Raw genomic sequence first — 24,921 nt, forward strand, 5'->3', positions numbered from 1 at the left:
CCAAAGGTCCATTTATTCGTTTTTTTTTTTCAAACTGCAGAAATCAAATTATTAGGCTGTTCGCCTACAGTAGTTGGCTACATAGTGGCTTGTTAGATCACATTAACAGTGTAGATGCGGGCTTGTTTTTCGCACAACCGGAAATAGTCTCCCTGACATAGGATATGCTTTTGTGAAATTTTATAAAATATATAGAGAACGAAAAAAAACGTTATTAACCGGTTTTGTGGATTTCAGAATAACGTTTCTGTTCCGGAACAGTTGAAGACCATTTTGTTTTCGTTTCCGTTTCCGCTCCTCGTAAAATTCCGTAAAATTCCGTTCGTTTTCGGTTTTCGTTTTCGTTCCTTGAACCGGTTCGGAGCCCTGGTCTTAACCCTTAGAACCCGATTGACGCAAAGTGCATCAAAAACACACCCTTTCTTCTCTGTTACATTGCTCCGCGACTGTTCATCGCAGCGAGATGAAACCTATATTGCGTGACAGAGAAGAAGTGGGGCTTTCCAACGAGACCACGCACTTGTCTGTACGATCAAGTATGAAAATTAAAAAAAAATCATGAAATTAAATTAAATTCCATCATATTTACAGTCTACACTTCTCTGCGCTCACCTTACTCTCGTTTGAATTACTCGCGGACCCGTTATCGGATAGATATGCCACGCATGTCAGATGAAAGAGGAGACACAGAGCTATCATTTGATACCAAGTACATCCTTATGGGTTATAAAACAGACGAAGTGACAGCAAAACAATAACTTCATATAGCTGGACTTACCCCACGTTTTTTGTCTGTTTTTGTGGCAAAGCATGTTTATAATCCAACGCTATCGTGTGTTTCTCTACGGCAAAGCATGTTCATAATCCGGTTTTGAGATCCTAGCAAATTCCTGCATGGCATCCAATTCAAGGCTCACATTGCATCCCAATTTGTTCAACAAAGAAACACCTTGTTTGCCTTTACTTTGTTCATGGCAATGCAGTAAAAAGTTGAGAATCATTATGGCACACATGCTAACACGCAAACTTGGTTCAAGTCAGGTCAGATCAGTTTGTGTCATAGATATGGAGCGCAGAAAGGTCATTTTTCATCACTAAATAAAAAATGGCATTTATTTCCATAAATCACACACCACATATTTCTGTAAATTGCTCAGCCCCAGAGTATCCCTCCAACATGGCAATTATATTGCCCGATTCAGGACAGTCTGCCCTACACATACATGAAATGCATGTAGAGCTATGAGCTTGCTATGGTGAGATACAGGTCAAAATATAAGAATTCTTATAATACGCTTTTTATATTTTAATTCTTTAAAAATCAAAATAAAATCAATGCTAGTACTAATACATGACATGATGGCAGATCTGGATAGCCTAGACTCTGCTGAAAAAAAACAATATATAATATGTGTGTGTGGCACTTACAATGACCAGAATAAAACCTTATGAATAAAGGTAGTGAAAATGCCCTAAAAACAGCTCAGGGTTCTAAGGGTTAAGGAAGAATAGACCTTGAACTGAGACTGATGACCCTAGTGGTGCGTTCTGCAAATTGAACCAAGTTCCTGCCAGCTCCTGCCGAACCAGAGCAAATAATTGAAAATTTGCCGCTGGTCAGTGTGATCCCCTTCCTTAAGTGAAGTAACTGAAGTTCTAACTGAAGTTCTAGTCTGTGTGGGTATTAGATGAGTGTGGGGCACTTAGATGAGTGTGGGAAACTTGCAGGTGGAAGCCTGGAATAATGGTGCCGTCATTCACAACTGGTTTCATAGTTGTGTATGACAGATACAATTTGAATTCTGTTGCATTTTGACAGAGTGTAGCCCTGGACAACATTTTTACTATTTGGGGTTGCCACAGTCGCCAATGGCAGAAGAAAGTAAAGGTATAAACAGCTTTTCTCGACAGTATATGGCCACCAGAAACAACTCACTTCTCCACAATCACACAGCTTCTGTGAGGGGGAAAAATGATAATATAATTAGCATTATTTAACTTTAGAACACCCATGTGCAGGGTAGGAATTTCACGGCGGCCACCACGGCCATGGCGTTGGCCGTGATGCCCCTTTGAAAATCAGTTTACAGGCCACGGTGGCCTTGGTGCCCCCTTTTTTCAATATTCTGCTTTGTGTCCGACTAATAGCGATTTTTATTTAGCCTATGTCCTGTCAAAATAATCTTAGCATTCACAGCGCAAATTAATTTAGTCTTTTACGCAGTGGAGAAAGTGACAGCGCACAAAGTGCTTCCAAATTCATCCATTCAGTTGAACTACACTAAAGTAGCCTACTCATCACACAGACATCACAAGTATCACATCACATGAAAGAGCTTTTTCTCAGCTTTTAAACGATGTTAGCCGCTAATTGCTGTGGTGAACGGTTCGCGAGAAAAGTAAATAATATAATTCAATTTAATCATAAATTCTACTGAAGGTTCTGCGCCCATCTCCCTACCCATTCATCTCGTTGGAATACTTCACGAACCCTTCCTTCAACACATGACAAACCATACATCAGAATAAACAGCAAACCTTACCGAACACAAAGGTGTAAAGCGGTCCCCTGTACAGTTGGCCGTTCCAGAGTAATCCAGTATTGAATTTGCAGCAAATTTCGACATGCATGGATGTCTCCAAAATTGGGCTTCAAGTTTTACAATGTGTTTAAATGTTTCTACATGATTTCATAACGGGCCAAATACAAAACTAGATGTACCGCAGAGCGGTACAAAATATGACCGCCGCCCAGTCCAGCACATTTTTTCCACAAAAAGAAATCACGCTGAAAGGCCTAAATGATTCTAACTGTCTCACTAAATTGCATTATCCACACTCAATTCTCACTGGTATCTGCTAGACAACAAGTACCAAAACATGATTAGTTAATAGATTTCACATGTAAAATTCATTTTATACAACCCCACCTCCATCTTGTCTGTTCATAATTCTGAGAAATTCTTGATTGTTTGTGTTATGTTTATGTTATGTGTGTGTGTGTGTGTGTGTGTGTGTGTGTGTGTGTGTGTGCGTGCTTGTGTGTGTGCCTGCGTATGTGCCTGTGCAAGCAAGCGTACATATGTCTACTGTGTGAGTATGTGTTATACGTATGATTACTGTGAATGTGTGTGTGTGTGTATCTGTTTGTGCACATGTGTGCACATGAAATGGGTTAACATGACCCCTGGAGGCAAATATACGGAAAAAAATGGTCATCCTAGGCCCTACAGATCTCAAGATATTCACAGAGAACTGTGTCTGCCCTACCCTCCTTTTGGGGGGTCCAGTCCAGCGGGGGGGCTACAGATCAAAACGAAAAATGACGGTTCCATGCTATCCATGTGGGGGTACATGCCCACCAAGTTTTGTGTACCCCGGTCTTTCAGTGTCCCGGGAATCCTTGTTGGTGTACGTCACTAAATGTACACATAAATTATTTTATTGTAAGGCCCCCCATGAACCAAAGTACACAAAACTTGGCATGCATTCGGATGGTGTCATAATGATCCTACACTTTTAATTTCGTGCAGTTTTGACATTGTCAGCCAGAGATATTGTGATGAAAACACCTAATTTTTTGCTTTTGAATTTTTAACTAGGTGGCGCTATACATTAAATAAGTGGTAATGGAATGGGTTGACGTGCTCCCTTAAGACCAACATACATAAAAAAGGTGGACCTCCTAGGCCCTACGGTTCTCGAGATATTCACAGAAAACTGTCTCCGGCCACCTACAGGCCAGTTGGTGTATAGTAACATAAATTAATTTATTGTGTGGCCCCCCATGAACGGAATTCCACACAACTTGGCGTGCATACAGAGGGTGTCATAATGATCCTACACTTCCATTTCCATTTTGTGCAGTTTTGACTATGTTAGGTTACAGATACCTTCAATTACAACACCTCATTTTTACTTTTTTGTGTTTAACTAGGTGGCGCTATACATGAAATGAGTGGTTATGGAATGGGTTGACATGGCCCCTTGAGATCAACATACAAAAAAAAATGGTCCTCCTAAACCCTACGGTTTTCGAGATATTCACAGAAAACTGTGTCTGCCCTACCCTCCTTTCGGGGGGTCCAGTCCAGCAGGGGGGCTACAGATCAAAAAACGAAAAACGATGGTTCCATGCTATCCATGTGGGGTTACATGCCCACCAAGTTTCGTGTACCCCGGTCTTTCAGTGTCCCGGGAATCATTGACGGAAATTTGGGCATGCGAAAAAAACAAAAAAACAAATTCTGACTAAACCTATATTTAGGTTGCTGCGCGGCGGTCATAATAAATGTTACAAATATCGCCTAGATATTGGTAAATCAGAGGACAGCTGACTAAGAGTTTGTGACAGTAGCCTTAATGATCACAAATGCTTAGCTTTTTTTTTTCTACAAACACACACACACACACCCTTTCATTTATTATGACCACCGCTAGCGAAGCTAGCGAAGCGGTCATATAGGGATTGTCAAAGTTTTTTTTTTTTTTTTTCCCCCCCGTCATCTACTTCCTGAGGATGAAGAATCTTTTATGGTATGTTGGTCTCAAGGGCCCACATCAACCTGGCCCATAATCACTCATTTGTGATTTGCACCCCCCCGGTAAAAAATGAAAATGCAATATTATTCTGCTTTAATCGCCCCTATCTTCAGTTAAGATGTTCAGAACTGCACAAAATTTTATGTGTATGATTGACCTGGCATTCTCTGGGGGTATGCCAAGTTTCGTAGAATTTCATCCATGGGGGGGTCTAAAAAAAAATAGGTTATGTGTACATTTAGTGACTGTACACTCATTGGCCTGTAGATGGCGGTGCACACATATACACATGCACACACACACAGGCACCCACATACTATCGGTATTAGAACGGCTGATACATAATTACAAATTCAGTAGGATTAAAAGTAACTGTAACTGTAGCTTAGGGAAGCTAACAGCTTTCTATTAGGATCTAGTTTGTTAGTTACAGTTTTGTCATAACTCCCTGATGCATTTTTGCATTTAGAATAGCCAGAGCGTGGATATCTCAATCGGAAAATTAAACAATATCGGGCGCCTATGGACTAGGCTGGGTGAACCCAGCCTGATCTGCCCGCTATTTATTTTTTGATTTCTTAAAAGATTGAGCTTGGTCTGGTGAAAGCCAGACTAGCCATGGACCTCAGTTACACAATGCAAGGGAACATGAATCAGCCTATATTTGCACGAACAATAACGGACAACAGCTCTTCAACTTTGGCCCGTTAAAATGTGTATGAACAGTCTAGCGACGCATTTCATCAAGGCCCATTTGGACATGTCAGTTATTTGCACCCCTGGTTAGATGTAAAACAGCATTTCATTTCAGACTACTGTTACTTAATTTGTGCATTAACAATAACGTTTCAGACTACTGTTACTTAATTTGTGCATTGACAATAAAGTATCACATGAACTAAAGATGACTAAAATCTTATGTAGAAGAAGAAACATTCACAAAAAATCCATCCATCCAAAAATTACCTTTGTTTGAAAACTGTTGAAAACGGCATGGAACTGACATAGATGTTTTTGTTTATAAATAAATAAATAAATAAATAACATTATGCTGATACCTTTTGCTTTTCCCAAATACAATGTAGCCTACAGGTGTAAGTGACCTTTCATCAATCCAGTTGCCATGGATGAACTGTGATGAACTGCCCTACTTGTGATTGTTTAGAGATTTTAAAGGTTTTATAACAATGCTACATCTTCTTTGGCTATTCTACAATCTATTCACCTTTTCAGCACCAGTAGGCTACTTTCTGTCCAGCCGCACACACACACTCAGGCATGCCAAACAAGCATACACAAAAGTTTCAAGAGTGGGGGATGGAGTAAAATATGGAGACAAATTGAAGTGTAATTTCTTTTCGCGGAACGGATGTACAGGACTGAGCGGCGGTCATATTTTGTACCGCTATGCGGTACATCTAGTTTATTTTTTGAGGAGAAAAAAAACCACAACAAATTTTACTCTATTATAAACCTATAATGAGATGTAATAAAAGAAATCTTGAATCTTGAATCTCTTGAATCTAGACTATTTGAGTTTCTTAAAGCTGAGCTGTGCTTAAATTGTTTAATACATGATTTCATAACAGGCCAAATATAAAATAAATGTTAAATATAACCTAGAAATCTGTACATATTAGAAGATCAGATAAATTACAGTTCTATGTAATATGTCATGTTTCTGTAATGTTTCATACTGTGATGCAGGTCTACTGCTGTGAATAGGCTAAATACAACTTTGATCTAACCCTTTGCGCCCCCCACCAAATATGCCCAACTGAAGGCCAAGTGGCCTTGCCCCTAAAATGATGAAAGTCCAAGCCTGCCCATGTGTATTTCTGGTCAAAAATGACCAGACATTAGAAGTGAATGAGTGAGAAAATGGTCAGTGTATAAAATTGGGTCCAGGCACAAATGTATTGATCAGATGGACTGTATGTGTGCTTCTGTACATTAAAACACACACACAAACACACTCTCACTCCCCCTCTTTGCTTATATGCCAGCCCCCACTGGAACCTTTCCCCAATAGAATCTTCCCCTTTCTGACTTGCATGAGCTCAGATCAGTGAGGCCTGCAGGCCATATGGAAGTACAAAACCTGGTTATATCCAATAGAACAGTGTTTCCCAAACTTTTTTTCTGGGGACCCACTTTTTATAAACGACAGACCATCGCGACCCAATTCACTTCAGATCTAACATGCAACCACCAAATACTGCCCAAATTGTTGATTTTTAGGCCATGGCTTCTCAAACTTTTCTATGTTGGGCCCCTTCAAACCATTCTACAATGGATCAGTGAAGATCAGAAAAGATCAGTTTTAATGCACATCTGAGAGTTTGGGGATATTCTGGCATGCTACGAGTCACTCTCAGCATAAGCTGTTCCTGAGTTATGACAAAAAACATGACACCACTAAGTAGTAGTGGTAGTAAACGAACTAGATCCTAAAAGAAAGGTGCTAGCTTCCCTGGCTGAATGGTAGGCTATAAGCTATTAGCCTACAAAACATAAATTGTGACTATGCTGGCGACCCAAATAAAATCTCCTGCGACCCACATGTGGGTCGCGACCCAGTCTTTGGGAACCAATGCAATAGAACACAAGTTGATGCAAAGGTCTATCAAAACATTAGATGATAATATCTGTGCTACTATGGATTTATAACAAGTTATAATGCAGCGGTCATATTTGACCAGGAACACAAAACTAGTAAACATAAAACGAACACAACAAGAGGGTTAATATATTTTTCAGCCATCTTTGATTTGATCCATAACCTTTAAAAGGCTTCTTATTATTCATTTGTGTTTGCTAAAGGATGGATCTATCAGTTGGAGCTGACCCATCTCATCACATTGGTGCCCTAAGAATGTGTGCCTTTTGTGCAGGCATAAAAGACACGACTCACTGGGTTCTGAAAAAGCCTTCTGTCTCCATTGAGAAGGGAATCTCACTCTACAGTCACAGTTCTAGCGCTGGAAGTTATGAATGCACAGTGACTGGTTTGCGGTGGGAATGTATAGAAAAAGTCACCATACAGTTCCACTTCAGCAACAGGGAACTATTTCCAGAGTTGATGTTAAAGTACAGACCCATTAGCTCGTTAATAGATATAACGGTTGTCTCAGGTAAATTGGAGGAGGTACATCTGCCTCATTTTGCCTGTTTGGGAGGCTTGGCTGCCACGTTTAATGATAAAGTGTGTGTCCTGCACGAAGATGACGCTGGCATATCACTTGAGATGTGTGACCTGACCCGCTTCCATGCCAAACTTCTCAAACCTCACTTTTCCCTGAAGATGACTCTGGTGCAGATGGGATTCCCTTGGAAATGCCATCTAGATGTCCTAATCTACAACATTAGGGTTCCAACATTTACGCTTCACATGTATGTTGTGCCACGGGATGCTTGCATGATAGAGGCTGTGGAGTCAGAGGGCAGGGAGAAAGGAAAGAGACTCTATAAACCACGACCTGTGCTCACCCTCTGGACAGATAGTGAGATCAAACTCATAACTTCATGTGACATTGAAGTCAGCCCAGAAAAAATTCCTCTGACGTACACACTACCCCCAAACTTCTTTGAGCTCTGTATAGAGGATCCACCTGAGAGTTTTTATGTGGAGTTCAAAAGTGAAGATGAGTCCATATGGAAAGAAAAATTCAGAGAGACGGACTGTTTTGGACGGACGGACAATTTAACAACAGGTATAGAGCAAAGGGTATATGTAAAATAGTTCTGCCTATATATTTCATATTCTTATGTGTATAATTACTATAATACATGAGAGTAAGTCTAGAATACGGTTTGATTATCCTTCTGTATATTAATCTGTTTGCAGAACGCGTCACAGCAATTCGGATCCAACTCATCGAGGGCATGTCTGAGGCAGTTCTCAATGCTTTGCTGGATAGTCTTCTTGATGCTCAAGTGATAACAACAGAAGAAAAGAGCATGATCTCGCACAGGGAGTTACACAAAGAGGCCAAGGTGCGTCTTCTTGTGGATACTGTTTGGAAAAAGAATGGCACTGCATTCCGCATATTGCTCTCAAAGCTAAAAAAGATAGACTACTGTCTGTATAAAAAATGCTTGTGATACTGTGACATATCTGAGAAACGTATACATAAAGGAAAGTAACAAAGCCAATCTGTTTGACAATGAATAGAAAAAACCTAATGATGCATATGACTGGGAGAGGGAGCATGTAATTATAATGGTGTTGTTATCACGATTATTAGTTTTTATTATTTCTAGCCTAATTTGTTATTTTTTCTTGACACACAATATTTAAATGCACCTACCAGAGTTAGGAAGTTGTTTGCTGAGATTCTGCTATCATGGCTAGCAACATATTTGTCACATGGTTTAATGGTTTAGTGACATTTTTACTTTGATATCACTCATTTTTGTAATCAGTACATGTGAACATTTCTTGTTTAAAGGGGAACTATTTCAACGTAATAAACCCGTTTAGAAATCAGTTAGATGGTTAAATGACCTGTTCCGGTGAAAATGGTGACTTTCCCTGCTGCGCCTAGCGTCCCTTCATTGAGACTACCGTACCGTTTCTTACCTTGTAACATCCACATAGTTCTGCCAAACTTATGCTAACCGTTCGCAAGCTTGTAAACAAATTCATGTGGTTTATCTTTACCTTTTCCCACAATTTGAATTAGCACAATATCTCCAGCAGAGGGGGAAATCCTGCCAAGTTTTCCCTTTAATAGAGATCAAATTCTGACAGGAATTCTGATTTTTTTTCTTTGAGCACAGCACATATTGTCTTTGGGGGGGGGGGGGCAAAAAGGTATACCTCCTATCATTGTGCTTAAGTCTTTCTGTAGAAAACAAACAAGAATGAAATAAACATATATTCACACAAACCACATTCATTCTGTTCTGAAATGCAGCATCAACACTCCTCTAATTTTAGGCTGCAGCCGTTAAAATTATACACATCAACCTACCGAAATCAAAGCCCCTCTTGCTTCTTTGAAATCACCGGTGTGGAAGTATTCATTCATTCACGTCAATTAAAACTAACTTAGCCTACTCAACTTAGCAAGTGAAAAGGTGATCTAGTTAAAGTCCAAAGTTAGCCTACTTTAAGACTTAAAATGCACAAGTAGGCTACATATTCCATGAACACTAACCTTGGGTCCCTCTTGGAGTGTGCTGAAACAATCAAATTATCATTCTGTGTTGTTTCATTTCACTATGTTCCCGTCTCTGTTTTAGCCTAATGTTAATTCTGTTTACATTACAACCTCGCGGTTGGAACGGTTTCAAAATAAAAAGCGGTTTCAAAATAAAAGCCCCCCGAAACAGAAAAGGAAAAGGCCAAAAAGAGTAAATAACATAAGGAATGCATTAATAGTAATATTAAAAAAAAGATCGAAAATCGAATCGAATCGTGACTTTAAAATCGAAAATTACATCGAATCGAGGATTTGGAGAATCGTGACACCCCTAGTATGAAACATGTGTGTGTGTCTGTTGGTGGTTTACTCCATTTACTGCACAAAATAAAAATACAGGTAGGTCTCAATAAAACAGTTTCAGACTCAAATTCTGACTAGAATTGAGTATGACTACGTCAGGCTAATTCTTAGAGGATTTACAATGTTAAAACACTGTCACGCCAACGTCAGTTCACCGACTGGCTGAATGATCATATCCTATGAAATATATAGCTATATTATTAATTTATCAGCATGGTACAGCGGCCAGAATTTATCCACATAGCAAGCACACGTTGGCCCAACAACATAGCAGACGTTGGCATGATGCTGTTTACTAGGGGTGTGAATTGGCACTGCCCTCACAATTCGATTCGATTACGATTCAACAGGTAACGATTCGATTCAATTCGATTCTACGATGCATTGCGATGCATCAAAGTTCTACTGCACACAACAAGGCAAATTTTGAGGTCATGAGGCAATACAAGCAGTAAGATATTGAACAACAGATTTTATTGGCTGCTGTGTGTATTATCACTCTCCTGTATCTTTGACATAAATATCATTAAATAAAATAAAATTGAATGGTACAGCACTGTAAAAAATCAAACTTGGCATCTGTTACGCTAACAAAAGATTTTCAGCACACAAAACTCAAAACCTTCATTTAGCTTTCCAAACTTGTTATTATCATTAATCTCAACCATTCCATTGATTTAACATTGTAAAGTGGAATAGCTCAGTTGACAAAACTTAAATTGTCAAGTATCTGGGCCAGAGTGAGATTCTTGAAGTTCACGCATGCGCATTTGTACCAACTACGGGGATTCCCCTGGAGGAAGGCAGGATTGGAAACGAATCTCGACCACGCTGTCGCAACTACAACGTTTGGAAAGGGTAAGTTGATATATTTCACTCCATTTGGACCATACAGTCTATTACGCGAATTTAGGGATAATATGACAGGCTACCGTACGTTTTTGCACCAACCACGCAAATATTTTATCATCTGAAACACTGAAAAACCATTGAGTCGTTAGCCAAACTGAATCAGTCATAGCCAAAAATGAACGTGTTCTTCATCCTCTAACTTAACGCAGAACCTGTGTAACGTTAAACGACATTAAATGCTGGGTAACATATAGCTTTACAAGCTCTACATTTCATTCGAGCCTCAGGCTAATATTTAGACGTTTAGCCAATATAGCCGAGGGGCAGCATCGTTTTTAGCAGCCTAGCATCTAACCAAAGCTGGTTAAGCTAGCTACATTACACTGTCCCACTGACGTTTTTCACGATTTTACAATCTTAAGAAAGCCCAAAGATGTGCCCGGACACGTGAAAGTATTTCCTGCTTATTGTTGTGCTGCATAACTGTAGTTAAAGCTATAATCAAATCAGTCACAATCAGTGAAAAGATACAAATCTCTACCAACACCTTTACTCTGGCTGTGACCAGAATAATGGCTGGTTATCAAATCACGTGGTTCCGCGGCAGTGTAGGTTTTATATTAGTTTGATGCTCCCTATTGGGATATTTTTTTTTCTTTGTAGGCTAAGGGCTAAGTTGTTAGTTACTACCTAGGCCTTTGAAATCTTTAAGGTGATTGACTGTACAATATCAGTCAAAAGTTGTGGCAACTAGTACATATTCTGGGATCTTTTAAGTTGTCTGATTGCCCAAATTGTTATAGTTTAACATATTTCAATGCATGTATTGCATTTTTAAGAATGGCATTTAAGATACTGTAATCTCTTTTTATTCTGTTTTGTTTCATCCCCACAGAATACATCTCCCTCGAAATTGTGATGCAATGCAAGAAATGTAAATTTGCTCACTCGGACGTGACGGCACTTCTAAATCACTACAGGCTTGTACACGCTAAAGGTCATCAAGCAAGAACTTGGCCCTGCCCCTATCCTGATTGTGTCTGTACATTTAGGACATCAGGTACTTTAAAATGTCATGTTGCACGCTACCATGCCAAAAATACGTTGACTAAAATCTCTTCAACATTCAAGTGCGATTATTGCTCATTCCAAATTGCTTGTACTGCTTGTGAATATTTTGCACATCTTCGAGGGCATTTGAGGAGTGGTACAGTAATAACATGCCCATTTGTTGGCTGTGAGCATAAAATAAAGAATGTTGCTAATTTCAACATTCACAAGTGTAGGAATCACAGAAATCACACAGACAAAGACATCAAATCTGCAGCTGTCCTTGTAGATACATTAAGAAGTGCTGACTCTGAGATAGACAGTAATGATTATGATTTTGATGATGGGGACGAAGGACCCTCTACTCATGCTACCATAGATTCAGAGGCAGATGAACCATTTCTTGAAAGTTTTGACACTGATGCACTGGAACACAAGCTTGCATCCTTATTTTTGTCAATGCAAACAGTTCTACATGTCACTAAGAATGCTACTCAGAAAATCATTTTAGAGCTCAATGATATTGAGAAACTGGCAAATGAACTGGCTGTTAAAAAAATAACAGATATTTTCAGGAAGCATGGCATAGATAAAGATTCAGCAATCCTTCAGGAAGTCACTGATGCCATGTTTGAATCTAACCCTATCATTCAGACCACTTCCGAACGGGGTAGTTTATCCACACAGTACAGACGTGACTTGTATTTCAAAGAACATTTCTTAATTTTGAAGCCAATTGAATTTTTTTTTATGAAAGAACACGTAAGAACTCTTTCATTTACGTTTCTATTCTTGACACCCTTAATAGCCTGTTAATGCAGACGTTTTTGACAAAATGGTGTTTGATCACAACTCAGCTTCTAGACAGCTCAAATCATTCCAAGATGGCCATTACTATAAAACCAATGCACTTTTTAGTGAGGATGATCCTAACATTTCCTTGGGGTTGTATATAGATGAGTTTGAGGTGTGCAATCCTCTCGGTACGTCTAAGAAGGAACATAAGATTGTGGCTGTGTACTGGTCTTTGCTCAATCTGCCACCAAAGTACCGCTCTAATCTGACTTCTATTCAGCTGGCTACACTTGGCAACAGTGACGATGTTCACACCTTTGGTTATGAGAAATTCCTGAGCCCTTTAACTCGAGAGATCCAACTTTTGGAGCAAACGGAGGTGTTTGTCGCTGGTCTTAATCGGCACTTGAAAGGGACAGTCTTTTGTGTCTGTGCAGATAACCTTGGGGCAAACAGTTTGGCAGGATTTGTGGAATGTTTTAGTGCCACCAACTAGTGATGGGGACGAGACCGCCTATGCCGAGTCCGAGACAAGACGAGTCTTTGAAGGGTCGAGACCGAGTCGAGACCGAGTCCGTTGGTTTTCAAATACAGTCGAGTCCGAGTCAAGACCGAGTCTTTGAGGAAGCAAGTCCGAGTCGAGACCGAGTCCTTTAGGAGTCGAGACCAAGACCATAAAAACATGTCAGTTTTCATATGATTTAATATCACCCCAGTTAATAATCAACAGTTAGGCCCAGGCTTGGAATTTCACCATTTTAGGGGCAAGGCCACTTGGCCTTCAGTTGGGCATATTTGGTAGTGGCACAAAGGCCACATGTCAGGGCACCAAGGCCAAAGTTAACTATACAGTAGTAGGCTATAAAAATAATCAAAGTTGTATTTAGCCTATTCACAGCAGTAGACCTGAATCACTGTATGAAACATTACAAAAACATGAAACATGACATATTACATAGAACTGTAAATCATCTGATCATCTAATATTTAGATGTCTAGGCTATATGTAATATTTATATTTATTTTATATTTGGCCTGTTATGGAATCATGTATTGAACAATTTAAGCACAGCTCAGCTTTAAGAAACTGATGCAACCTAGATGCATGCTTAGCATTTTTTGATCATTAAGACTGCTTTCACAAACTCTTACTCAGCTGTATATCCTCTGATTTTAATATTTACCTATATCTAGGCAATATTTGTAACATTTATTTTGTATTTGGCCTGTTATGAAATTATGAAGAACGATTTAAACACATTTTGAAACCTAAAGACCAAAGTTGGAGACATGAATGTAGACCTTGCTGCAGATTAGATTTTTAATTTAACCGGAATACTCTGGAACGGCTTACTGTACAGGGGACTGCTTTACACCTTTGTGTTCGGTAAGGTCTGCTGTTTATTCTGATATATGGTTTGTCATGTGTTGAACGAAGGGTTCGTTAAGTATTCCACCGAGATGAATGGGTAGGGAGATGGGTGTAGCACCTTATGTAGACGTTATGATTAAATGTAATTATATTATTTACTTTTCTCGCGAACCGTTCACCACAGCAATTAGCGGCTAACATTGTTTAAAAGCTGAGAAAAAGTTCTTTCATGTGATGTGATACATGTGCCTGTGTGATGAGTAGGCTTAGCGATTGCGAGTATTTCAAATGAGAAGAATGGGTGAATTTGGAATTTTGATTTTTTTTTTATATGAACATAAAAAAATGCGTTGGTCTCGAGGACTCGGTCTGAAATTACGAGTCCTTCTCCTCCCACTGTGGTCCGAGACCAAGTCAAGACCGAGTCTTTGAAGGAACAAGTCCGAGTCGAGTCCGAGAAAGCAGAAATCGGTCTCGAGACCGGACTCGAGTACTACATCACTGCCACCAACTACTGCAGATTTTGTGTAACTTCCAAGGATGATATTAAGTGCACAAAGGTCAGGGATTTCAAATTGAGAACCATTGAGGAACACAACTCTCATGTGGAGACATTGCAAAGTAGTGGCAGCACACATGTCTTTGGGGTGAAAAGGGAATGTGCATTGAGTAAGGCTTTGTCATACTTTCACTTTCACCCCATTACAGGGTTTCCACCTGATGTGCTCCATGACCTATTTGAGGGCATTGTGCCAGTGGAGTTAGCAGTGTGTTTGCAGGATTTGATAGCCAAAGGTTTTCTCACACATAAGGACCTAAATAGGTATATCAAGACATTCACATACCAAGACCCTGACAAAGTGAATAAGCCCAAGATTATTGCCAAGTCGTGTTTCAAAAAGGGTACTGTTGGAGGGAATGCACACGAAAATTGGACCCTCCTTCGTCTGCTTCCCCTCATGATTGGTCACCGCATTCCAGAAAATGAACCTTCTTGGGAGATCCTAATGGATTTGAAGGTCATTGTGGAGTTGGCTGTGTGTACATCATTTTCAGAGGAAACACTGGGTTACATGGCTAGTTTAATAAATGACCATCGCAACTTGGTCATTGAAACATTTCCAGATTTTCCCTTACGGCCTAAGCATCACTTTGTGGATCATTATCCTCATTTGATTCATTGTTACGGCCCACTGGTGTCATTGTGGACGATGCGTTTTGAAGCGAAGCACAGCTACTTCAAAAAAGTTGTGCATGACACTAGAAACTTCAAGAATATCCTTCTGACACTAGGAACAAAACACCAGGAAATGCTGGCATACTATTCAGATCGTGGTGACCTTTTCAGGCAGGCAATTTACATAGAGAAGGCCGAACCTCTTTCAACCTGTGACTTGGAGGCACCTCTTAGGTCAGCCGTTGAAAACAAATACCCAAACACAAACTCTGTGTCAGTCTCTAGTGATGTGTGTGTGGATGGGATCAGTTACAGGTCAGGTTTGATCCTTTCAGCGGAATATTTAAGTGGCTTGCCTGAATTTTATAAGATTATGAAATGTTTAGTGTTTCAGAAAACCGTGTCATTTCTTTGTAAGAAAGTCACATCGTGGTATACCGAGCATATGAGGTCTTACATTATTGAAGAAAGCAGATATGGGGAGATTTGTGTCCTTGACCCAGACATGCTGAATGACTTCCATCCGTTGGTGGCATATACAGTTGGAGGTTGTGTTGTTGTTACTCCAAAGGCTTTTCTATTGCATTAATGGTAAGTGAAAACATTGTGATGTATGTATTTTAAAGGGATATTCCAGCATTTGGGGAATTACACTCATTTTCCACCTCCCCTTGAGTTAAACAATGGTTTTTTACCTTTCTCAAGTTCATCCAGCCGTCTATATTCTCATTCTGGCACAATAATTAAGAAATGTTGCAAACGTACCATGGGTGCAGCAGCACAATCATATCATGGAGCACTTGAAAATAGTCCCTGTAGGTTAACTTCCAACAACAAGGTTGAGCTGCTGCAGAGGAATTGGTTATGACTGGATTATTACGCTTATGTATATATACTCTTTTGATCCTGTGAGGGAAATTTGGTCTCTTCATTTATCCCAATCCGTGAATTAGTGAAACACACTCAGCACACAGTTTGAACCGGCAACCCTCCGGTTACAAGTCCGATGCGCTAACCAGTAGGCCACGGATGCCCCCATTGATGCCTGAATGGGAGTATAGTTCCATGTCAAATCAGCCTAGAAAATCACCATGTTTCCTTTTCCGTTAGTCTTATTACACTTTCTAACTTGAGAAGAGACAAGTTTTAAATAGGAAAATTACCCGAAATCACTTTTATGCGTGATGCTAGCAGACGAGATGCTAATGGTCTAATCCGATTCAATAAACTATGCTAGGCTGGAGCTAAAAGTTGTTTAACTCAAGGGGAGGTGGAAAATTAGTGTAATTCCCCAAATGGTGCAATATCCTTTTAAGCGTTTAAAATAATATTTCATTGAGGTGTACAGTTTTTTTATTTTATTCTATAAATGATTTTCCTCCACACATAGCACATATGGTAGGCTTGAGATTACGTACATATCACAAAAGTGATATTGCAAATATCACTTTTTGCAAATATTTTATTATATATTTTCATGGGACGGCACTATAGAAATGAAACTTGATATAACTTAATGTAGTCAGTGTACAGCTTGTATAGTAGTATAGATTTACCTTCCTCTGAATATTACTTAAAACAAATGGGAGGCGTGTACTCTCTTTTGTGAGATACTGTAACTAATCCTTCCATTGTTGTGCATTTTATTTCCTCAGAATGCTGTTACGGGTGTGTATATCTTCAGACAATATTCGGCGGGTCAACCTTCCTTGTCCGCCAGAATCTGTGGATCGACTTAAGGATATTCTCAGAGAGATGCTTGGACTGACTGAACAGTTTTCTTTGCAATTTGAAGATCCAGAGTTTGGGAATGCTCTTTGTAATTTACACAGCATAGATGAGTTGCCTGCGGACAAAGCAGTCCTAAAAGTTGTGTGGGACAACATAGCCTCTAATGATACTACGACACCTCCATCAGATCTGTCCGACACAAACTCGGTGTCGTCACTTGACACAGCAAGCATATCTAGTCATGAGAATTTAGGTTCTCCAAACATTTACAAAAGACTTAAAACATCCAAAGATTTGCCATTGCCAGGATCAATTGAAATTCCCAAATTCTCCCTTGATGTTGAGCTTAGTCTTAAAAAAGGCAATGAGATATACAGGCAGACCAAAACTCCCATTGTCCTCCCAAGAGAAATGAAATCTGCCATCTGTACCGCGTTAGTTGACTCCATTTTTGTGTCTGGTTGCTACCCGGAAAAGCAAGATATGAAGTTTTATGCTGCAGCACTAGTAGAAAAGCACCCATGTCTCACAGAAGATGGTCCTGGAACCGGGTATGATGGATGGATTGTAAGGCTTTGGTTTAAAGTTGGGAACTACCGGAGTAAGTTACGTAAAGCAGGACATGCAGAAGTGAGCGTGAACAAAAGACAACAAGATTCAGAAGAAGGGGTGAGGTTTCGCCTCAAGAAAGCAAGAAGAGCAGAGGTAAACTTTTTACCACCCCATCCCGAAGGCCAATCTGATGAAACCCTTGATGACTTAAGACTACAAATGATTAAAGAAACCGAAAAGAAGAAGTTTGATAGCACCTTTGTTAAAGAAACGATGGCTCTTACTTTTTCCTTCCGACGTCAAGAGGTGGTTGACATTGAGCCTTTGGTCACAGTATTGAGAGACAGATGGCCTGCTCTGTTCTTCAAAGATGAGGCAAGTATCTATTTACTATGCCATTCCATTTGGTTGCTCACCTCTAACTGTTTATCTGTCCTTTGTCTTAAACACTCTGTCACACTGTTTTAACAGATTTGCCGCGAATTCTACCGGATCACCAACATAGACCTCATGGTGACATTCCAGTCATCACTTGAAAAATTCACTCCAGCATTAATGAAGTATTACCGGAAGAAGAAGGAGCCTGCTGGATCGGAGTTGACTGCACTGCTTGCTCCTCTGGATGACCAGGTAGTTTGTTTCCATACACTGCATCCAAAAAAATTACGAAACTGAAAAGGTTTATTTTTTCAGAAATTCAGTTCAAAGTCCTTATAGAGCATTACACACAAAGTGTTTCAAGTTTCATTAGTTTCAAATTTGATTACTGTGACTTTGAGCCCATCAAAACCATATCCAGTGTTTAAAAAAAATAATATTACAGTACATAACACCAACGGGGAAAAAAAGTTTTTATTTTTTTAAATTACAGAAATCTTGTCCCTCTAACACATATGTGTATGTATGCCTACAAGACTTGCTTGGGGCTGCCTTTACACGACTGAGGTCTTTTGAAAGCCCAGGTTGCTCTGATGGTTACCTTCAGGTTGTCTGTATTGGGTCTGTTGACAGTTGTAAGTCAGTAAACGTTCCTGACCAGTACCCCATAGAAAATGTATAGGGTGATGTGGTGAGTGGCAGACCCAACAATAGAGGTGTCCTGAAGGTTCAAAGTTAACTTAGGCTCAGCAGTGCTACAGGCTGATTGCTGTTTGGGGGGTGGGGGGGGGGGGGGGAGCATTCATATGACAGCACCAGTATTATTCTGCAGCAATTCACATTATTCTTTGTTGATGTGTTGTGTAAATCTATTTTTTAATTGACATCCAGGGAAAAAATAGAATTGACATTATTATTTTCTTTATCACAATGTATACTCAGGTGTCAGACATCATGGACCTTAGGGAAAGAGTAGCCTTGGAAGGACTGCCTCTCGTCCTAAAAGAAGAATCTGGATGCCTTTTTCGGAAGTGCTTGGTAAGTGTTATTGTTCTTTATCTGTTTTCCTCCCAGGCGTCCCTTCCATCATCCTCTACAAAATCCCCATGCGGCACAGAAGGTTTAAAGGGACACCAGGCAAGCCTGATGCTTTTTCTCTACGAAACTCCCCCTCGCTCGGTCTGAAGCTCTTTTCCTTTTCTTTGCGTCTTCTGTCAAGGGTTTTCGCTGCTTCTTCGCCGGCTCTGCCATTATACACACCTTTGCAACAATCTCTAGCGTTTCGTTAGCCTTCCTGCTTCGGTCGGCGGGTAGGATACACTGAACTTCCAAGCGGGATATTCTTCCTACAGGCAGTAGGGGCGGTCGAGAGAGTCTTCATTCGCCCTGTAACGAGTCATTTAACCATATACCGACTTACGAAGATGAGTAATTAACACGAAAACGTTGCCTGGTGTCCCTTTAAAAGTCCAGGCTGCCATTGTAAGGTTAAAAATGCAGCAGAGAATAGTGTTGCATAATTTACCTGATAAACTAGTCCTAGTTTGTTTTGTAAAAAGGACATGGGTAAATTGCACGCTTGTCAGTGGTTGTGTTCAAATGCAAATTAGAACTGGCATGTTGGATTCAAAGTGATAGCCTACTGCAGATGACCCATGCTATGCTACAGCTTGTCCATGAGCCAGACCACCCATCACAAATGTTGTCATGCTTTTTGGCTTCCTATATGTCCACATTACATATTAGTATGATGACCTTTGCAGAGGTGAAGCTTAACAGCAGTTAGTAGACGTTGAATAAATGCAAATACATTGCAACTACATTCCAGAACTATGTACTGTCCATGCCATCAAGGAGGGCAGAGTATGTTTCAATGTGTCAGAGCTTGACTGACCTATAGACAGGTTTCTTCATCTTATATTTGTGAATCTGTTTTATTAATGGCTTGCATCATATAAATAACACCTAAAAGTATTCCCACCTTTCCCATCTCCCCATTTACCATGCAACCTAGCCTTGTATAGGCAATTGAAATGCCTGTAGGGAAAATTTATTAAATATCCCAAATGATGCATGTTCTGAAAGCCCATTCCCTCTAGCTGGGATATGGCATGCATTAAAATATCCTAAGTGCAATGGACCCCACATAACCTATAATGTATTTGCATTGCCCAGAAACACATTGAGTTTCAGTAGGCAAATAATGAACACATGAATTTCCATTAAGCTACTAGTCTGGCAAGGTTATCATGCCAAATAGAGATGCCCGTCTAAAACTGACCCTAGATTTTTTCTTCTTTGTTTCTGCTTGGATTTCTCAGGAAACTGATGCTGAAGAGATCTACACAAGAAATGTGAAGATTGGCATCCTCACAGTACTCGAAGATGATGTTGCTGTGAGGAAGTCTCTTCCAACAGTAATCAACATTGCCATCATCTTGGAAGAGACTGTGGTCCTAGAAGACATTAAAGATCTGCCATCTGCTGTTGCATACCTGTTTGGACTCTTGTATGCCACAAACATGGAATACCCAAAGGATCTTAGTTACACATTTGAGGTGATCCAGAAGGTATTTGTGGAACTTGATGCTCAGAGCTGCTCCTCTAGAGCACTTTCTCTTCGACGTAAGCTTTACGAATTGTTAAGATAGGCTTCTGTCTGTTTGTCTGTCTAAACTTTGGAGGAAGGAACTGTCATTTCTGTCTGACAACATTGATGGTAGAAACCAGTGCTGGCTGTTTATTGCTTCACATCTAACACTGAGTCACTAAGCAGAGGCAGATATAAGACAGAACGCCGCTACAACAAAAACACTAAAATGCTACAAGCACCTCTAAATGTCCGCTTGGACTGGCTTAATGCTGGATGTTCATATACCTGGCCATGTTGAAGGTAGGCCAAATTACCTGAAGAGTTAGCCTCCTGTGTTCTAGTGGGGATGAGAAAATTTGGTGGTTCTATGTGGTGCTTTACAAGTGTTTGCCTGTGTGTCTGTCTGTCTCTATTATGTCTTTCTCCTAATTGGCAGATAGGGGAACAGTTACTCTCACGCACGCGCACACACTATACAGATCTAGAAAATGCAGACATTGGACCAGGCTCTTAAGAGGGAGAAAGACATAATACAGACTGACACACAGGCAAACACACAGAAACTTGTGCACGCACGCCATACGAAAGGAAAGGATGGGAAATGTGGCTGCATTTTTTATATTTGATTACTGCTCTGCTGAAATATTCACACTTTTGGGCTCAAACTAAGTGCATGCCATTGAATTGTTCTGTGAGTGAAGACATTGTTTTAGCTTGTAGTTTTTCCTGAAAGCACCATGTCTTTGGAGGTGGCCCCATTTTGTTTTTTAAAGTTTGTGACCCCAACACTTCTCAGATTGTATCACTGTATCTATGAAGTACTTTACAATTGTTTGCCTGTATGTCTGTCTGTATTATGTGTGTTCTGCTAATGGCAGATAGGGGAACAGTTACTCACACACACAAATTTAGCCATTGGACCAGGCTCTTCAGCGGGAGAAAAACACAATATAGACTGACACACAGACAAACACACACACTCGCGCACGCACACCATATTTAGAGAATGTGACCATGCATGCACACACACACAATACAGATCTAGAAAATGCAGTCATTGGAGGCTAGCTGCATTTTCTAGATCTGTATATTGTGTGTGTGTTTGCCATGACTACACTGTGAATCCCAAGACACTGACAGCGCTTAAACACGCAAAGTTTATTTTTATTATTTTGGGCTCAAACTAAGTGCATGCCATTGAATTGTTCTGCGTGTGAAGACATTGTTTTAGCTTGTAGCTTTTCCTGAAAGCACCATGTTTTTGGAGTTGGCTCCATTTTGTTTTTTACAGTTTGTGACCCCAACACTTCTCAGACTATATCACTGCACTCTTAAGAGTGAGAGAAAATAAAACATTTGTTGTAACTGACATGGTGTTTGAGGTGTTTTTATTAGTTGAACTAACTTATGCTCTTCTTACTTTAAATATTGAGTTCTCGCTACTTGTATTAACTTAAGCCCATCTTACTCAAAATATTGAGTTCTAGCTACTTGTACCAATTTAAGCCCATCTTACTCAAAATATTGAGTTCTAGCTACTTGTACCAATTTAAGCCCATCTTACTCAAAATATTGAGTTCTAGCTACTTGCATTAACTTAAGCCCATCTTACTTGAATTATTGAGTTTTAGCTAGCTGTACCAACTTAAGTCCCATTAACTTAACATTTTGTGTTCTACTAGTTGAAGTGTTTACTTACTTTATTGAGTCCTGCAAATTGAAATATAAAGTTCTGCACAATGCAGTTGAAATAACTTGAAAAAGTTAGTGAAATCGGTTGACTTTTATTTTTCAAGTTCAGCCAACTTTTTTTTTTTTGCAGTGAGGGTATTGGATATGGCATTTTAATAAGTTTAATAATTTAAACACATTGTAAAACTTAAAGCCCAAATTTGGAGACATCCATGCATGCAAATTCAAATTTTGAATTTGCATGCATGGATGCAAATTCAAAACTGGATTACTCTGGAATGGCTAACTGTACAGGGGACTGCTTTACACCTTTCTGTTCGGTAAGGTCTGCTGTTTATTCTGATATATGGTTTGTTATGTGTTGAACGAAGGGTTCATGAAGTATCCCACCGATATGAATGGGTGGGGAGATGGACGCAGAACCTTCAGTAGAATTTATGATTAAATTGAATTATAATATTTACTTTTCTCATGAACCGTTCACCACAGCAATTAATATTGTTTAAAAGCTGAGAAAAAGCTCTTTAAAGACTAAATTAATTTGCGCTGTGAATGCTTATTTTGACAGGCCATAGGCTAAATAAGAATCGTTATTAGTCTGACGCAAAACAGAATATTGAAAGAAGGGGACACCAAAGCCATCGTGGCCTGTAAACCTCTGATTTTCAAAGGGGCATCACAGCCAACTTAAGGGGCAACGATGGCCATGGCCGTCGTGAAATTCCTACCCTGCACATACTGCAACCACAGTAACAAAGTCAACTCAGGATGCCAACGATCAACATGGTTTGTGAAGTTAGTTGTATTGCCAACATGCTTGATTTTTAGTGTGGCAGGTTTTACACACTGTGTACATTTTGTCTAGTATCCCATTAACTTCGTAGAATCCGAAATGTGCCCAGATGTTCGCTTTCCAAGCATTGGGTGCGTTTTTAATTACTCATCTATCGCGTTCATCTCCCTCCGTGATCTTGATTCTTCAGATCTTGATGTTGTTGTTATGCTAGCTAGTGCTGCCGCTTAGCATGTAGCTACAGGCTGCGCATGTCATTACAACGTTGCTCCGGAAATGCCCCCAGAAGTAATTGAAACTTCACAACTTTATTGTCCACTCAAGGCCAGAAAATAAACAGTGACGTAATCGATTATGGCACGTTGCCGCATCAATGCGGAATCGTGCATGTTCCGCATTGCAATGCATCCCCGAATCAATTATTGTTGACACCTCTACTGTTTACTGACTTTGGGCCAACGTCATTTTGGCTGGTGGGGTAGCATTTCAATAGAATATCCACAAAAAATCAGCCTTCATAATGGGTGCATGGCGGAGATTACCACTTGCAGATTGACAATGAATCATGACAATGTAATAACCTATAGCTTAGGCGTACATCAAACCAAAAACATGTCAACATTGAAATCCAACTTCCTAGCAAAAGGCTAGATGGACATCCAAGCACTAGCCAAATCAAAGATACATATTAGTGAGCCTAAACACAAATAACAGGAAATAAGATCATTAGGTTACATTTCCCCACTCCCAGCAGGCCTTGTTCCTTTGTAAATTTTGAAAATACAAATGAACAAATAAAAAAAAGTATTTTTTTTATTAGGCTATTATTATGTCTAATATCTAACGAGAATGAAAGCACAATACAAAACATATGAACTATAGGGTCACCAAAGTGCTATAAATAGTAGTCTTTCAAAGATTGTAGTAATAAGTAGAAGGTCTTCCACCTGGCGAGAATGGATATTGACGCTCATCGTGAACCATGATGCAACATCACGCTACAACCAACTTTGCATTCTAGTGAGCATGGATAAAGAAAATGGTACGCTAAGCAAGATAAACTCTCCACCATGTGCCCGATATGTAGGCTGATGTTTTGTTAATCCGGATTGAATGGTTTTCTATTTAAATGTCAACGTCGCAAGTACATTACCCCACCGGCCAAAATGACGTTGGCCCAAAATCAGTAAACAACGTCATGCCATTGGGCCAACGTGTGCTTGCTATCTGGGGTGACTGCTCATAGAAGAAAGCTACATCTAGCTAGCTAGTTGAGCACATTGACTATGCTTTTGTGAGAAAGCACACCATTCATGAAAGCAAGAATATCCCTGGCAGACCTTTACAAAATATGACACCATACACACCTGTTACACCGATGTGTGCAATATGGCGCAGTTTGAGAACCACTGCCTCTACTTACTGCTAATGTGCTTTTAGCTGAAAATCTGGTTGGATAGGCTATATTGTTTTGTGATGGTGTGATGTCCACACAATATAATTTTAGTACAATATTTTCCTTTCAAATTTTCCTTGAGTAAAGTCATGAGTACACCCCAAAAATGATACTCGAGTAAAGTACAGATCCCTCAAAATTGTACTCAAGTACTGCACTCAAGTAAATGTACTCCGTTACTGTCTGGCTCTGATTATACAATATATATTCTATAATAGAACACAGGGATTCCACTAAACCTTGTTTTACTGAAACCTGTTTGTGACTACATGCATTCTGCACTCGCCTATTACTTGAACTCAAAGGCAAAGTGAAACCAAAACCAAATCATCACCATAGGCAAAACAGTTCTACACAGGTATTTACTTTTATTATTGATTGACAAGGGGTTACAATCAAAAACGTAGCCTGAAAAAAGCAACCCTTAA

General features: G+C 39.8%; 2 protein-coding genes across 2 annotated transcripts in view; both read left to right on the forward strand.

Moving 5' to 3' along the window:
- LOC143109047 (uncharacterized) overlaps positions 1 to 24,921 on the forward strand; it is a 207,673-nt gene that overhangs the window by 38,275 nt on the left and 144,477 nt on the right. The window lies entirely within an intron of this gene.
- LOC143109048 (uncharacterized) lies at positions 17,268 to 21,921 on the forward strand. Its single transcript, XM_076271623.1, has 4 exons — positions 17,268 to 17,956; positions 18,053 to 18,211; positions 18,902 to 18,997; positions 20,281 to 21,921. Exons 1-4 carry the CDS (start codon positions 17,441 to 17,443, stop codon positions 20,608 to 20,610), a joined length of 1,101 nt encoding a protein of 366 aa, XP_076127738.1. The 5' UTR covers positions 17,268 to 17,440; the 3' UTR covers positions 20,611 to 21,921.

This window comes from Alosa pseudoharengus, unplaced genomic scaffold, assembly GCF_046254945.1.
Source record: "Alosa pseudoharengus isolate Yale_2024_CS ecotype anadromous, Long Island Sound unplaced genomic scaffold, YU_APseudo_1.1 YU_APseudo_1.1_scf_69, whole genome shotgun sequence".
NCBI classification, from domain to species: domain Eukaryota; kingdom Metazoa; phylum Chordata; class Actinopteri; order Clupeiformes; family Clupeidae; genus Alosa; species Alosa pseudoharengus.